The sequence below is a fragment of the Pelophylax lessonae genome (assembly GCF_965119305.1).
Source record: "Pelophylax lessonae genome assembly, chromosome: 9".
In the NCBI taxonomy this organism is placed as follows: domain Eukaryota; kingdom Metazoa; phylum Chordata; class Amphibia; order Anura; family Ranidae; genus Pelophylax; species Pelophylax lessonae.
The window spans coordinates 182,148,955-182,166,714 of NC_138776.1; the positions used below are offsets into that span (position 1 = coordinate 182,148,955).

Sequence of the window (17,760 nt, forward strand, 5' to 3'; positions counted from 1 at the left end):
TAAAGCATGTTCCCTGAAGCAAATCAACATTAAAATTACGCTTTTTTTTTTTATTATTATTATTATTATATTTAACAATGCCTGGGTACAACCCAATGTTGTGTTGCTTGAAAGCTTACATGGGCTTCTTTGAGGCAGATTCAAGGTTTTCTGGTCACTATGGACTTCAATAAAAGCACCAGAAAAATACCTGTAAACGCATGCAATACATATACACTGTTTGAAAAAATTAACAGAACACTTTGAAAACACATCAGATCTCAATGCAGAAAAATATCATGCCGGATATCTATACTGATATGGACTGGGCAATATGTTAGAAATGAAAAGGATGCCACATCGTTTGATGGAAATTAAAATTATCAACCTACAGAGGGCTGAATTCAAAGACACCCTGAAACTCAAAGTGAAAAAATGATGCAGCAGGCTAGTCCATTTTGCTAACATTTCATTGCAGCAACTTAAAATGGTACTTAGTAGTTTTTATGGCCCCAACATGCCTGACAACTTCAAAGCATGCTCATAATGAGACAACCGATGGTGTCCTTGAGTATTTTCTCCCAAATCTAGACCAGGCCATCACTGAACTCCTGAACAGACTGAGGTGCAACCTGGCGACGTTGGATGGACGAAACAATGTCCCATAGGTGTTCTATTGAATTTAGGTCAGGCGAGCATGTGGGTCATTCAATGGTATAAATTCCTTCATCCTCCAGGAACTGGCTGCATACTCACGCCGCATGAGGCCGGGCTTGTCATGTGCCAGGAGGATCCCAGGACCCACTGAACCAGCATAGGTCCAAGGATTTCATCCCGATACCAAATTGCAGTCAGGATGCCACTGTCTAGTCTGTAGAGGTCTGTGCGTCCCTCCATGCATATCACTGACCCACCACCAAACTGGTTATGCTTAACGATGTTACAGGCAGCATAACATTCTCCACGGCTTCTCCAGACTCTTTACGTCTGTCACATGTCCTCAGGGTGAACCCTGCTCTCAACTGTGAAAAGCACGGGGCACCAGTGGCAGAACGGCCAATTCTGGTGTTCAATGGCAAATGCCAATCGAGCTCCACAGTGCCGGGCAGTGAGCACAGGGCCCACTAGAGGACATCAGGCCACCCTCAAAGTCTGTTTCAGATTGTTTGGTCAGAGACATTCACACCAGTGGCCTGCTGGAGGTCATTTTGTAGGGCTCTGGCAGTGCTCATAGTGTTCCTCCTAGCACAAAGGAGCAGATACCGGTCAGTAACCGCCCGTCTCCTGGAATTTCCTGCATGCTCTTGAGACAAGAGCTGGAGCTGGGAGACACAGAAAACTTTCAGGCAATGGCATGTATTGATGTGCCATCCTGGAGGAGTTGGACTGACTGTGCAACCTCTATAGGGTCCAGGTATCACCTCATGCTACCGGTAGTGGCACTGACCCTAGCCAAACAGTCAGAAAAGATAAGTAGGGAAAAAATTCTCAGGTGCCTCCACCTGTAAAACCATTCCTGTTTTGGAGGTAGTCTCATTGTTTCCCATCTGGGGCACCTGTTGTTAATTTCATTACCACCATATCAGCTGAAACTCATTAACAACCCTCTCTGCTACTTAACTGATCAGATCAATATCCCAGGAGTTGAATTGACTTGATGCTGAACTCTGATTTAAAAGTGTTCCTTTAATTTTTTTTGAGCAGTATATTTTGTTCAAATTCTTGCCTTTCCTTTCCTTAGTAACCAGTTTTCCACTGTCCAAAGTAAAAATACTGAAGCCCAAAAATGCCTGAAAATGTGTACAAAAGCACATTAAAATGCTCCAAATTATTTGACGAAGCTCATGCTCAATATGAACATACACTGTATTACCAAAAGCATTAGGATGCCTGCCTTTACACGCACATGAACTTTAATGGCATCCCAGTCTTAGTCTGTAGGGTTCAATATTGAGTTGGCCCACCCTTTGCAGCTATAACAGCTTCAACTCCTCTGGGAATGCTGTCCACAAGGTTTAGGAGTGTGTCTATGGGAATGTTTGACCATTCTTCCAGAAGCGCATTTGGGAGGTCAGGCACTGATGTTGAGGAGAATGCCTGGCTTGCAGTCTCTGCTCAAATTCATCCCAAAGGTGTTCTATCAGGTTGAGGTCAGGACTGTGCAGGCCAGTCAAGTTCCTCCACCCCAAATTTGCTCATCCATGTCTCTTGCTTTGTGCACTGGTGTGGAGTCATGTTGGAACAGAAAGGGGCCATCCCCAATCTGTTCCCACAAAGTTGGGAGCATGAAATTGTCCAAAATGTCTTAGTATGCTGATGCCTTCCACTACACTACACTACACTACACTACACTACACTACACTGGAGCCAAGCCCAATCCATGAAAAACAACCCCACACCATAATCCCCCCTCCACCAAATAATTTGGACCTGTGCACAAAGCAAGGTCCATAAAGACATGGATGAGCGAGTTTTGGGTGGAAAAACTTGACTGGCCTAAGTCCTGACCTCAACCTGATATAACATTTTGGGATTAATTAGAGCGGAGACTGCGAGCCAGGCCTTCTCGTCCAACAAACCTTGTGTACAGCTTTTCCAGAAGAGTTGAAGCTGTTATAGCTGCAAAGAGTGAACCAACTCAATAATGAACCCTACGGAGTAAAGCTGACATGCCATTAAAGTTCATGTGCGTGTAAAGGCAGGCGTCAATACTTTTGGTTATATAGTGTACTATAGCATTCTACAGTGACAGAGCAGTCACAGATCCTGCTTCATCTATCAAGGTGTTTTTAAAAAATATAAAATACTGAAACATTTAAAAACACGTAAAGGCAAATGCGCATGTCCTTTAAACTGTTATATAGCAGTGATCATCGATACAGCTGTACAGAAAGAGCCTACCTGTACTAAATTGTTATAAACAGACATGGAAAATGTATTAAAAATTTATCTGTTCCAAGATAAAAAAAATAATAATAATCTGATACTAATAATGTAAAAAGTCTTAAATGGAGAATATAAACATTCTACAGGATCAAAAAGGGTTAACCTGTTCGTTCTTAGGGGGAGGAGGGCTGCTAAAAGGCCCCTCACTCTCTGAAAGCAAAATCATGTGTTTTTCCTCTGTAAATTACCTTCTGGAGACCCCCCTCCCCCATCCCTGAAATTCCTGGAGACTTTCAGAGCAAACAAACAGGAGAGAATGTGCCATCCGGACCAGAGAGCTTCGGGGGCCCATCCCTAAATGTGATGACATTGAAGGTAGTTTATGGACTGTCTGGCGTGGTCACTCACACCTCCACACTCCAGTGCAGGAGCAGCCTATGAAACCCCGCTCTCTGATGGGAAAGTAATTACCTTGCAGAGATTAATTGGTTGGGTTTGGCTCAGTGGGTATGAGTCTGGAACTCTTGGTGTTAGGTTTACACAGGAGTACATCTGCGCCCAATTATCCAGATGGCCTCTGTCCCTCCTTACTAACCCTCCCGTTTCTCCACTCAACTTGCTCTCTGGGGCATTTTAACCCTATTCATTGCCAGAGAGGATGATGGGATTTACATTTTGTTTCAAGCACACACCCATGTGTGTAGGTAGTTGATGACTAATGCAGACAATTCTCGCCTTCAGTGATATTAACCTACTTAGATGTAAAGCCACTGGCACTAGATAAGCAAACAACTAAATGATGGAGCTATTTTCTATCCATTATGACTTCTAAAAAAGACTGACTATATTGTTTGTTTTTTAATAGTGCATCAAAGGAAGCCTTAATATAAAAGGTATGCATGTTGGTAACCTCTCCTAATAACAAAGGTTCTCTGGCTGTCATGCTGATCCAAATACTTCATTACTTTCTTAGTCAATGACCTAGAACAAATGTTCAGATTATTTCCTCTGACCCCAGCAACACTTTTCTGGTCTGCATGCTTGTTTCGGATTAGTATCAGACTCTGAAAGTACTGAAGTCACAAACTGCCACCCCATTTGCATCTTCAGAAGGTGGTGGTCAGTAGAGATGCGTTTGGGCATCCTCCAAACTTAGCTCTATCTGAACTTCAAAGTCACGCTCTTGGAAATCCTCCGAACTCCCCTTTATCCAAGCTAAAGTCGTGCTCTTTTTTTAGTCCAATCAGCTGCAGGCCAGGCCATTCACTGCCCTGCATCACACAATTATTTTGGCTGTGTATTTGTCTTGAGTTTGGTTATAAAAACTCTTTCGCATATATATTCTGTATTATCAGTACTGACTATCTATATACAATTGTGTACCGGAATTCCAAAATAATTTTTCCTAAGGGCACAAACTTCCTTCATTCCTATCCCAAGTTGAGTAACAAAGATATTTAGAACCTATCCAGAAGGTTGCAGCCTCAAAACAGTCATTTTCATTCCTATACTCTCTCTAACACCTGCCACCGGCAGTCAACACTAAAGCGAGCATTTCTCTCAAGATGATCCTGCATATCAATTCTATGCCTTGCTGAAAACTACCAATAAAAGGGATGAATACCAACAGTGGTGCTATTCCTGGAAAATGGATAACAGCAGCATAAAAAAAGATTTTCATTAAAACCCAGCATTCCTACTTTTCCCTCAAGCAGTTTATACATATAAGCTCTAACCTATTCATTCTTTGAATCACAACTATCATTCCTTCATATGTATGAACATAACTGACACTATTTACTATGGAAGTCACCAACAGTGTACTGCAAAAAGAACAAGATTTTCTTTGTACAACACATTAAAAGGAAGAAAGGAACACTGAATACAGGCGCCGCCTACAGAAAGAAATTCATAGAGAATTGCATAGGGAAAATTCATTGACACGTAAGGCAAGGTTAGATGGACTTCTGTATTTTAAAGTGGTTTCAACCACCTCACCAGATTTAGATATCTTTATGCTTCTGCATTGTTTCCAGAAACATTCTTTTAATGCTAGGCTTATATGTATGTTTCATCATTCAATATAACTAATTCTCAGTAGAACTGCAAGAGACACACATGTATCACCTAAACCTGCCTACCCAGAACACATATGTTCAATGTGAGGTTTCAGGTCAGTACTGAGAAAAGTCTTTATATACCCAAAGCCACCAATCATAACTTGCCTTTGAAAAATGACAGTTACTATTTTAATGTATGAATGTGATTGGCTGCTGTGAGGAGATTTTACTACTGCACATGTGAAACGCGTCAAACAGTAAAATACCAAAATGCTGCTGCTCCTGAATGTGCTGGCAGTGTTTTTGTTTCTGCCTCTAATCGCCTGCATGGACACAAAGGCTAACATGCAGCGGTGTTTAGGAGACAAAAAATAAAAAATAAAAAATACCCCCTAAGACTAGTGTTAAAAAATCCAGTGTGCATGTGGCCTAATGCCACATGGATAGTTTTAAAAACAAATGTCTAAATACGTCAGAGTGAAATACTGTTAAAGTGACGCCAAGTGTACAAACAATGAAAAGGATATTTCGCTGTATATCTGTTCTGTAGTGCACCCCACCCTATCACAATGCAACACACTGGCAGCCTGCAACAGACAAAGGTGAAACTTGTGCTCTACCCATGCACATCTTATCGCAGTGTAACAATGTGGATCTGTCCTAAAAGAAACCTATACTAGGAGAAATACATAGGCTGCCATTACCAACTTAATTCTAAAAATGGCTGCCAAGCTGAATTATCTGCTTTCATATTTTCTGATACGCTGATCCTGAACAAGTATGTACTATTTGCCTACAAGACTCCTGATCTAAAAACTTCCTGTTTCATTCACCTTTTACATAGTTACATAGTAGGTGAGGTTGAATAAAGACAACAGTCCATCCAGTTCAACCTGTGTAGGTGTGTGTGGCTGTAATCATCTCACATACCCCTGAATGTTCTGATCCTTGAGATGTACGTCTAATAGTCTTTTGAGAAACCACCATACTACCCGCAGAAACCACCTCTTGTGGTAGAGAATTCCACAATCTTGTAGCCCTAACAGTAAAGAACCCCCCACGTTGCCTGAGGTTAAAACGCTTCTCCTCTAATCACATTGTATGCCCCCGAGTCCTCATGCAATCCCTTCGACTGAACAACTTTTTTTCTAAGCTGAGATCCCCATTGAGATATCTAAAAATTGCTATCATGTCCCCCCTCAGGCGTTTTATTAAAGATTTTTTAAAGAATACAATAAGACATACATTTACAGAGATTTTCGGGACTTGTCTAACATTTAGCCTAAAAAGGCAAATTTTTGCTTTACAGGAGTAAGGTTTGGACCTCTTCTGGACTTAGGCTGGTAGTGTAGGTGTAAATTCAAAAGTTAACCAGTTCGCACAAAGAGAAGTGAAGCAGGTGAAAGTAAAAGTAGCACAGAGAAGAATAATGGGTTGGGTTGCTAGAGAAGCAACAGGAAAAGTTTGGATAAAGGAGGAGGGTTGATGCGGAGTGGGTCCTATTGCTATGGAATGTCATCAATGTGCAATATATGAATAGCCCAGCTATGCGCAATGTCATTAGGGAGATGATGTTTGATGCAGGTAGCCCAAACACGTTTAAATTTGGCAGGGTTTGACATCCTCTGAGGCACAAACTAGTGGGGGTGGTGGTGGGGACAAATTTTGCCAGGGGGTGTGGGACCATATATCAGTGCAGGTTCAGTTTAAAGTTAGATTGCACTGATTGAAGCAACAGGCTGTGGGTCACCAGAATGTTTTCTAGTCCTCCTGATTCAAACAGCCTCCATGGTCTCTCTCCCTGTGTTCCACATACCAGAGAGGATTAGGGGCATGGCCTTCGAGCAGCAAGTTATAAATGGCAGAAGTGATGCCTCTAAAAGGGGAGTCTTTTAGGCTTATGTATTTGAAAGGGTGTCAAAGTTTGCAGAAAGGAGGTTTTGCTGAGAATTTAGGTAACAAAGCTTTTGACTTGCAGATACTGGAAGATCTCAGACGTTTGCGCCTCATAGAATCTTTGAGGAGAAGTAACAGTGGATTACTCCTTCAAGTGTTACCAGGTTGCAAATTTTATAGCGACTCTATGCCATTCACCAATGAAAACAAACTGGTTCAGTAAAACCCGATGGGAACATAGGGTTGTGTTTTAGGGTGGCAAGCAGGGCATAAGGGGAACATCAATAAATATATTAGATTATTTTACACCTGTACAGAATAACAAACTATGGGGTTCAGGATGTGCTTACGTGCTTGAGGACAAATTCATAGTAAGGTTTCTACTCAAATAAGTAGGGATTCCAGAGATACCCAAAGAGAATGGGTGATTGTAATGTGAAAAATAGTTGATTGGCACAGCTAAATAATAGTTTGCTATGTGTGGGACTGAAATGCCGCTGCACTGTCTTTGTTGATATAGTATTTAGTAAGTTATGCCCAAAATTTAATTTTGTCATTGTTTTTGCAGAATATTCAGTATATGAGCAGGAATTTTGATGGGGAGCACTCAGAAAGGTTACACTATTTTAGGAGGTAGGGTGATTTAGACAACCACAACACTCCCCTCCCCAGCCAGTAAATTTGATACTCTTCTACAATTTTTTTAAACAGGTAATTTTTCCACTATTTAGTAAGTAGACAAAGTTGTGGTAGGAAAGCAGTAGTTAGCTGCTCACATTGTGACAGGAGGTGGTGATATAGATACCAAAGTAGGATTTGCAGTAGAATAGGAAAGGAGGCATAAAGCTGAGAATGGATTTAATGGGATAAGGAAATATTCAGAGCATGGCATTTGTTATTTATCTACATGGATAAACCAGAAGAGAGATGGAATTTACCTAGGATCATAAGTAGGTTTTGCATGATTGGGTTTGTTCGAAACAGGGATCATCCACGAAAAGACATTCATACGGGTAGCCTGCTTGTTTTTGGTCCACTGGATTTGCTTTCAGTCTGGGATGCTAGGCAAAGGTTTAGTTAGATTTTTATGGGTCATGACATTGGACAGTTCCTAATTTTGAAGGATTAGTTGGATAAGCTGGCCCCTGATGGCCACCTTATGGGAATTCCATAACATTTTGGGTTTATGCCAGTAAAAGTATTTAGGTTGAAATATTCTGTCAGGGATTTTATCATTTTTTTTGGTGGTCTCAAGAAAGTGATCTCAATACTTTCAAAATATAACAACAACTAGAAGTTTCAAAAGTAGAAATCAGAAAGTTGCTTTACAGATGTACATTGTGCTCCTGCTGGCTTCATGAAACCAATGCCAGCAGAGCACAATTAAAAGAGCTGCACGATTCTGAAGATTGCGATTCTCAGTGTAACATATTTCACATTATACAAAAAAAGTTGGGCTAACTTTACTGTTTAGTTTTTTTTTTAATTCATTAAAGTATTTTTTCCCCAAAAAATTGTGTTCGATAGACCGCTGCACAAATACAGTATGGCATAAAATATTGCAACTTTGCCATTTTATTCTCTGGTCGCTCTGCTAAAATAAATAAATAATTATATATATATATATATATATATATATATATATATATATATATATATATATATATATATATACAGTGGGTACAGAAAGTATTCAGACCCCCTTAAATTTTTCACTCTTTGTTATATTGCAGCCATTTGCTAAAATCATTTAAGTTCATTCTTCTTCCTCATGAATGTACACATAGCACCCCATACTGACAGAAAAACACAGAATTGTTGACATTGTTGCAGATTTATTAAAAAAGAAAAACTGAAATATCACATGGTACTAAGTATTCAGACCCTTTGCTGTGACACGCATATATTTAACTCAGGTGCTTTCCATTTCTTCTGATCATCCTTGAGATGGTTCTACACCTTCATTTGAGTCCAGCTGTGTTTGATTATACTGATTGGACTTGATTAGGAAAGCCACACAACTGTCTATATAAGACCTTCCAGATCACAATGCATGTCAGAGCAAATGAGAATCATGAGGTCAAAGGAACTGCCTGAAGAGCTCAGAGACAGAATTGTGGCAAGGCACAGATCTGGCCAAGGTTACAAAAAGATTTCTGCTGCACTTAAGGTTCCTAAGAGCACAGTGGCCTCCATAATCCTCAAATGGAAGACATTTGGGACGACCAGAACCCTTCCTAGAGCTGGCCGTCCGGCCAAACTGAGCTATCGGGGGAGAAGAGCCTTGGTGAGAGAGGTAAAGAAGAACCCAAAGATCACTGTGGCTGAGCTCCAGAGATGCAGTCAGGAGATGGGAGAAAGTTGTAGAAAGTCAACCATCACTGCAGCCCTCCACCAGTCGGGGCTTTATGGCAGAGTGGCCTGACGGAAGCCTCTCCTCAGTGTAAGACACATGAAAGCCCGCATGGAGTTTGCTAAAAAACACCTGAAGGACTCCAAGATGGTGAGAAATGAGATTCTCTGGTCTGATGAGACCAAAATAGAACTTTTTGGCCTTAATTCTAAGCGGTATGTGTGGAGAAAACCAGGCACTGCTCATCACCTGTCCAATACAGTCCCAACAGTGAAGCATGGTGGTGGCAGCATCATGCTGTGGGGTGTTTTTCAGCTGCAGGGACAGGACGACTGGTTGCAATCGAGGGAAAGATGAATGCAGCCAAGTACAGGGATATCCTGGACAAAAACCTTCTCCAGAGTGCTCTGGACCTCAGACTGGGCCGAAGGTTTACCTTCCAACAAGACAATGACCCTAAGCACACAGCTAAAATAACGAAGGAGTGGCTTCACAACAACTCCGTGACTGTTCTTGAATGGCCCAGCCAGAGCCCTGACTTAAACCCAATTGAGCATCTCTGGAGAGACCTAAAAATGGCTGTCCACCAACGTTTACCATCCAACCTGACAGAACTGGAGAGGATCTGCAAGGAGGAATGGCAGAAGATCCCCAAATCCAGGTGTGAAAGACTTGTTGCATCTTTCCCAAAAAGACTCCTGGCTGTATTAGATCAAAAGGGGGCTTCTACTAAATACTGAGCAAAGGGTCTGAATACTTAGGACCATGTGATATTTCAGTTTTTCTTTTTTAATAAATCTGCAACAATGTCAACAATTCTGTGTTTTTCTGTCAGTATGGGGTGCTATGTGTACATTCATGAGGAAGAAGAATGAACTTAAATTATTTTAGCAAATGGCTGCAATATAACAAAGAGTGAAAAATTTAAGGGGGTCTGAATACTTTCCGTACCCACTGTATATAATGTTTGGGGGTTCTAAGTAATCTTCTAGCAAAAAGTACTGATTTTAACTTGTAAGCAACAAGTGTCAGAAAAAAAGCTTAGTCTTTAAGACGTTAAACTGCCCTCAATTACAGACGAAGTTTAAGTGTCGGTTCACATTTGTGCGATCACAGAGATCGCATGTAATCCGGAGCGCACTGCTCCTAAAATTACATGCGATCTCTGTGCGGTGCAAACTCTTTGATCTAAAAAGAACCAAACAATACATTGTAAAACATGTTTAGGCCCCGTTCACACTGGGGCGATCCGACTTCCAGGGGCGACCTCCGAGGTCGCGGTGCGAGCAGCGCGCCGCGACCTTGGAGAGGCCGGCACGGACTTCATAACATTGAAGTCTATGACGGTTGCCTCCGGGTCGCCCCAAAGAAGCTCCGGACCCTTTTTCTAAGTCGGAGCGACTTGTGTCGTTCCTATTAGAACGGGTCCGCAGCTTCCCTATGGAAGGCGACCTACGGCGACCTGTGAGGCGACCAGGTCGCCTCACAGGTCGCCTTAGTGTGAACGGGGACTTATAGTTATCTCCCAGCCTGAGAAATGTTGATAAACATTTGCTGGAGGCTCTTTTTTTTTTTTGACAGCTGTGAGTGAGCAGAGAACTTCTCTGCACTGTATGAATCGTGGAAAAGCAGAATTAAGATTGCAAGAGGGGTTGAATCAAAATTGTAATTTTTTTAACGATTAATCGTGTAGCTCTAATTAAAATGAATAGAAGTTGTATAAAAAAAACAAGTAAGAATCTGCCGCTTCATGGTCCAGTGTGAACCCAGCCTCAAAGTTACATTTAAGTGCAGTAACTTATCACAGCCAATTAAAATCCATCTTGTACTGGCCTGCCCTTGGCAAAGTTAATTTGAATTATGGATTGTTGCCTGGGGACACCCTAATATCTGGAGGAACAATAAAAGGAGATATACTCACCTAATCCTCAGCTCTTCTCCGCAGTTAGACTGGTCCCTGCAGCATCTGCAACCCAACACTTCACTGGTCAAGGGTCCTCCTGACATCATCAAGACCAGAGCAGGGTGCATAGCCCTGTTCTGGGTGTGAGGGCACCAAGGAACAGTCCCCCACCTGATCATGGGGGAGAGCCGCCTGCTAGAGTAGCAGAGGACTAGAAATTAGTAAAGCGATTTCTACACTCCGCTAGGAAAAATTAGCTATTAACTCTAGAAGTACAGCCACAGCCCCCAATGTAAGGGACATATATATTTTTTTAATCCGCCTGGGGTTGGCCTTTAAGGCTAGATATACATGTTGACTTTTCTCTTGTTCCGCCCTGCTGAAATTTGAGCCAGCATTGGAGAAATCCAGGAGTATGTAGAGGAGAGTAACTCAAAGCTGAATGAGTAAAAAATTCTAAGGGGAGCTTACTGAGGCTGAGGGGAAATGCTGCGTTTACAAGAGAACATAGTAATATATGCCATATCGATATAAAAAAGCAAATATGATTATCTGTTTTTAATAAGTATTGCTCATTTCGCTCTCTCTCATCTTTCTCCCTGCTACCATCTTTTTATCAGCTAGGCTGGCCAGGAGCTATACTGTAGCACAGTGTAGGATTTATTCACCCCGCACAGCTATAACAAGGCAACTACACTGTCTGCATAACTTGGGCTGGATCCAGTTCAGCAGGGCTCACCAGCACCATGTGCATACAAAATGCTTCTGCTGGCAGTGAGGTCCTAATGACTCATTCACAGCATGTATGAACTCCTTCCTCTGATTTGTGACTAGAACATACACAGGGATGGCAGGTCAATGGCAAAATTACACAGAAAGCTTTTTTTCCCTTCCTTATTTTCCAGACATAATTTGAAGTCATAAATCACTACAGAGACAGCTGACCTCAAAGGCTCCTTGGCGGTGAGTGTGGAAACCCTTGGAGCGAGATGCTAACCTTCCACTAGTCCATGCTAAGGAGGAGCAACAGAGATGTGCTGGCTTGTGCTTTAAAATGAAGGTCTGTTTAACCCCAAGAAAATTGAAACCGCATTTTTTTTGGTGTACAGAGAACGGACCACAGGTGTCTCAATAAAGTTACCACACCCCATACATTACAAGCTCACTGAGGCCTAATCATTTGTAGATCGGATGTTGCCTGATGTTACAAACACAAGCAGTGTCTGAACCTGTCTTCACTCTCCACACAGAAAAACCTGCTTACAACAGATGTGAACACTAACACTGCATGATTGTCAGAGGGTCATTTTAGTAAAGAGTTAAGAAAGAAAGCAGATCTGGCAGGTAACCACCATAGTAAACCGTTGCTAAGCAACAATGTGCAAATAATATACACTGCAGGTCCTGGCTTGTGTGGAGCGCAGCACTCAGTAGACAATCTCCTGTTTGTTAAGGAAAAAAAAAAGCGTAAATATTAATTGCTTGCTTCCTACCGGCTGATTTGGGAGTGAACTTGTCTCTGTTGGCTGCACATACAGCTAGGAGTCGGTATCCGAGGTCCAGATCGAAGCCTTGCTGTGCTGCTACTCTGCTAACCACCTGCAGGATGGAGGAAAATTATCTCAACAGAGACATCAACATGGTGTTCATCAACCTTCTAAGATTGTCCAAAATGTAGAATAGTACAGAATGCAATGTACAAAGTGAGCCAACTGTATGCCACACAACATGAATAAATGAGTGGGTGACATTATGCCCAGCACAGGATGACCAACATTCAACCTGCAGCAGAACTTGGTGTAAACTTACTATTAGGGTTGAGTTTTAAGACCCTTAAAAAAAACAAGGTGTATAACACTGGTGCCACTAGACCTCAACACCTGGGGCACATACCATGGGTCTTCTGCTGGGTGTCAAGGTATTAGCGACACAAAACTGTTCAGAAAGCAATGCTGGGAAAAGTGATAACCCCTCTGCAGCACATTTATAGTGCTGAAATCACTCAACAATCAGTGGGAAGGAAGGAGAAGAGCATCTCCTGTTTCAGGTGACACAATGATATATTTAATGCCAAAGTAAGGGAGCAAGTCCCCACTGCCCACCAATGCATGGTGGTCTTTGCTACTGACCAAGGAGGGGGATTTCTTCACTGACCAACATTATATGATTCGGGGGGGGGGGGGGACTACACTAATGAGCAACAATGGAAGGAGGAGGGGGCACTTCACCAATAACCAGCAATGTAAGAAGGCGCATGCACCTCACCACTGAACAAAATCATGAGGGCGATACTTGCCCACTGACTAACAAAAGGAGAGTGGCACGTCACCAATTAACAATATAAGGGGAGCCACTTTTTTTCTCTAAACAACAATGCAAGGGGAGCACTTTATCAATATCACAGACTTTCACAATGAATTGTACAGACATACTACTGACCACTGCATTCTGTGAGCTAGTGCACCCATAGCGGCCCTCCTTCTTTCACAATCCTAACAATGGCCCTCATCAATAATGTGTTGTATGCATTTGGAGATTTTCTCCTGGCACTGATTTTGTCATGTGAGAAAATAACTTCTAACACCTGAATTTATGGAAATAACAAAATGAGCCCTGTCTAGGGTATCAGGGTTTTAAAAGGGTTTCAGTGTGCTAATTGATTTACCATTAGTATAGTGAAATGAACACTTATTGGCTGAGTAACATGAACAATGTCAGTAAAACTAGTTTCGTCAATATACCAGCTTCGTAACCTTGCCTTCTAAATTGCCCCAAAGGCCAAGAAGATCACGGCAGAGATAAATTACAAGTAACTAGCCAGATAATGACAATGCTGAGAGAACATGATTGGCCAAACAACATACCGTTAAACAGCCCATTAGGCTCTGTTCAAAGGGTCTTTGAAAGGCTCGAGGGTCTCCACACCAGTCCAAGAGCTCAGTTGCCGCATTGTGGAAGTTTGCTGGGTTTTGTAAGTGCTGAAAGGAAACAAAAACACAAAAAAGTATGAAGAAAATTAATACATAGTCCATGACAAGCTACAAACACAAGATGGCAGTCAAAAGATCCCAATACTACACAATTATTTTGACCATAAAGAAAAGTATAAACATGCAATGATTAGATACCCAAGTCCCAAGCCTCATCTTAAAAGGAATAGCAGTGAGTGTTAATTTGTGACAACCAGACACCTTTTCAACAGCTTTATTTCCTACAACCATAGGTCAGTGCTAATGGGGGAATCCATGCTGGTTGTACCCAAGTCGATCAATCGATCGATTAGCCTGCCCCACGCATGGTTCGAATCTTGGCCAGTTCCTGATGAACTGGCCAAGATTCAAATGGTCTATAGCCTTAAAAGACATACAACTGTTCCCTATTGTTGACCTTTACTGGTTAGATTGGGCAATGTGCATCTGTGGGTAGCCTAACTATGGTTAGCAAATAAGCCCTCTAATATATTCTTAAAGTGTTACAAAACCCAGGACCCTGCATTAACTATATCTGGTCTCTCACAGTACACAGAACATGGAAATTGTACTTTAGTAAATATAAACTTTTAAATACCTCTTCTCATCAGCAGTTAAAGCAGAGTTCCACCCAAAAGTGAAACTTCCACTTTAAGGACTCCTGACCCCCTGACATGCCACATTTGGCATGCCATTTCTTTTTTGGGAGGGGGGGGGTACCTAGTTTTGACAGGTACCCCATCCCACTTCCGCTCAGGCCGCCTTGGCTCCCAGCAACTCCAGTTCCTAGCCATTAATAACCAATCCCCATCATTGATTTTTGGGCGTATGTTCAAAATAGTGTGCTGCAAAACAAACTTGGTCATAAATTCTTAACGTCTGATTCCAACCTTTTTTTTTTTTTTTTTTTTTACTCTTTGGATCTAAAGATCTAACTAATTAAAGATTTAACTTTTGCCTGTAACTACATAAGGTGTTTCCCCTCCCCCCTCACTTCCTGTCCCTATGATATCCATACAAGAAATAGGAGGTGCAGTTATCACTGGGACGGGGAGGGACCAACAGCAATAGCAAAAACTGTCAAAAGATCTGACTCTTTCCCTTTCTACTTAAAGAAAAAATATTTTAGTTTTATCGCTGTCTCCATTGGACAGATTTTCTGACAGGAAGCGGGAGAAGTCTCCCCAATAGGGACACACATGGCAATAAAAATCAGTGGCTCCAACCCTTTTAGATCCAACCAAAACAAAATACAAGGTTTTGGATAAAGTTGGGCTTTTAGTTACAACAGGCCTTAATGTGATGTGCATTCTTAGCTATACAATAAAATGCAGACATAGTTAGGCAGCCGTTTTAATGGCCTACAATTACTGAATGAGTTTTCTTTTCCTTAGGCACACTGTTTAGGGGTCCATGATTGCCATACATGAGCACATTGAGCTGTCAAACAATTCTAGTGCTTGGCTGTGGGCATCTTAAATTTTAAATTATCTGGCCACCTAGAACGATGGCTAAGGCTGGCTTATTTCTTCTGGACACCCACATTGAGGTCTGCATTGCTGAAGGAGGACAATGGTATGAGAACCTTTATACATATACAAATCATATACACGCCTTGTTACGATTGCCACTTTCTGCCATCTGTCCATTTCAAATTGTGTGGATCTGTAAGCTTTAAAGCGGTATTAAAAACAAAAATGTAATATATTGCAGCTTACCAATCATTAGATGTGGTGGTTGCGTTCGTTCTCTTTTTTTAATTTTTTTCCCTGGTGATCTGGCCAGTAACACACTTCTGTATTAGAGTGCCCCCACTCTGGATAAAAGAACACAGGGGGCACATTTAGACTGCAAGCTAGGGGAAGGGGAGTGCTAAGCTGGATACACACAATACAATTTTCTTTAGATTTTTTCCTTTAGATTTACCAAAACCATATAATATGAGGTCAAACCTAAACACTTAATTTGTATGCAATCAGGCAGGCCCTTGCACTACATAGTTGAAGGTAAATCTAAAATAAATCTAACAACAAAAGTTGTATAGTGTGTATGAAAATAGAAGAAAGCATGCCTAAAAAAAGGAAACTAATGCAGGCATCACATCTAAGAATTGGTAAGCTGCAATATAATAAAAGTTGGCTTTTGGGTTTAATACTGCTTTAGATCCACAAGTCAATGACTGGAAGAAAAGCTGTAAAGTGACCTTTCTTGGTCCATACTCCGTCCAAGTATCAGTACCAATAGGAAATAATATTATTATACAGATTTTACCATACCAACAGTTTGAGCTGTGCTTTTCAGAATGGAGGGAGACAATACAGTTTAAACAATATATTAGAGCTTACAATCTACTAGTAATAAGCATATGTTGAAAAGGAGGTCAGGAATAAAGACATTTTTTTTCCTTTTTTTTTTTCTTTAACAGTGAAAACAGGCAAAATAGGTGAAAAAAAGTGAAACAAGACATGAATCCTTGTGTTAGCCTTTCTAATAGAAAGAACTTGCCAGGGCACACTGGTATGCTAACGGATGTGTGGGATCATCTTAATGTCTGGAGATTGGCTCTACAAATCAGTCATGTGACCCTGCCCACACAGACTACACTACATTCCAGAGAATATTAAAGCAGATAACATTTGTCTGCTACACCAAGTCTGTCCTTTTCCTAGATAACGGCAGGTCCTATGACCTATTAGATCATTGGGTTTGTCTGGAACATCAAGGACCAGGATACTATGAATAGCACATAGGTGAAATCTCTTTTTTTTTCTTAATTGGCTACAAACTTTCCCCTAATTTTAATCTGTTCTGCGAGACTGCTGAAATGAGAAAGTTACTGTGCAGTATGAGCCGTCCCATGATGTCTAACAAGGCTTGTAAGGTGTATTTATGAAGTTGGCATAGCTATTTGTCTATTGAAAATGCTTGTACCTCTGATCTATGTGAATAGGAGATTTAGGAGATGGAGTTAAAGCAGAACTACACTGCATCTGAGCAACAAAAACGCTACTGAATTAATTTTTATTATTCAACGCAAACTCATCCATCCATGTCTCCATGCTTTATTTTGCTGAGAAATCACTTAGAAAAACAACCCCTAGCATTCCTGGCTATGGCCATCTTAAGTAAGGGCAGATGATTCGCATTTACTTCCTGGAACTATGTGCCCTTAGCTCAGGCACGAAGACAAAAGGGTGTACTTAGCTGAGAAAACCCAACCCGCTCCTGAAAACTCCTGGGTTGTAAATCATCAATAACTATCTAATAACTCAAGAAATTAAAACAAGTGAATATGATATATTTTCCTTTTTAAAAAAAAAACACATCTAGCAGCTTAAGGGTAAAAAAATGGTAAATATTGGTTGAGAAAGTGAAGATCGGCTTTATTGAATATAATTCATATTCCTAATTATGTGCTTGCTGCACCATGTACTTGTATCAGAAAGTATCCTGCTCTCTTTGTATTGCTTCTTTTTTGTGAATTCTCTGGTGTTCATGCCAGTCCCTCTGCTTTTCCATTAAAAAATGACCACACTAAGCAGGGGAACACACTGTGGTCAGTTCTCCATCTATGCTGGGAACTCAGCCTGCTCTCCTCCAATGATCAGACTTATCCAACCCCCCCCCCTCTCCTGCACAGCCTTTCACTGGGAGGATCAGTGTGCTGCTGTTTCTCCTCCCACAGATTTTATGCAGCTGAGAACAGAGGGTATG

General features: G+C 41.3%; 1 protein-coding gene across 7 annotated transcripts in view; it reads right to left on the reverse strand.

Moving 5' to 3' along the window:
* ZMIZ1 (zinc finger MIZ-type containing 1) overlaps positions 1–17,760 on the reverse strand; it is a 223,939-nt gene that overhangs the window by 120,732 nt on the left and 85,447 nt on the right. For all 7 annotated transcript variants that reach the window (XM_082267638.1, XM_082267636.1, XM_082267640.1 and 4 more), the window contains 2 exons: positions 13,942–14,055; positions 12,571–12,676 (listed from right to left, as the gene is read on the reverse strand). In XM_082267638.1, the coding sequence (XP_082123764.1) occupies positions 12,571–12,676; positions 13,942–14,055 (220 nt within the window). The remainder of the gene's footprint in view (positions 1–12,570; positions 12,677–13,941; positions 14,056–17,760) is intronic.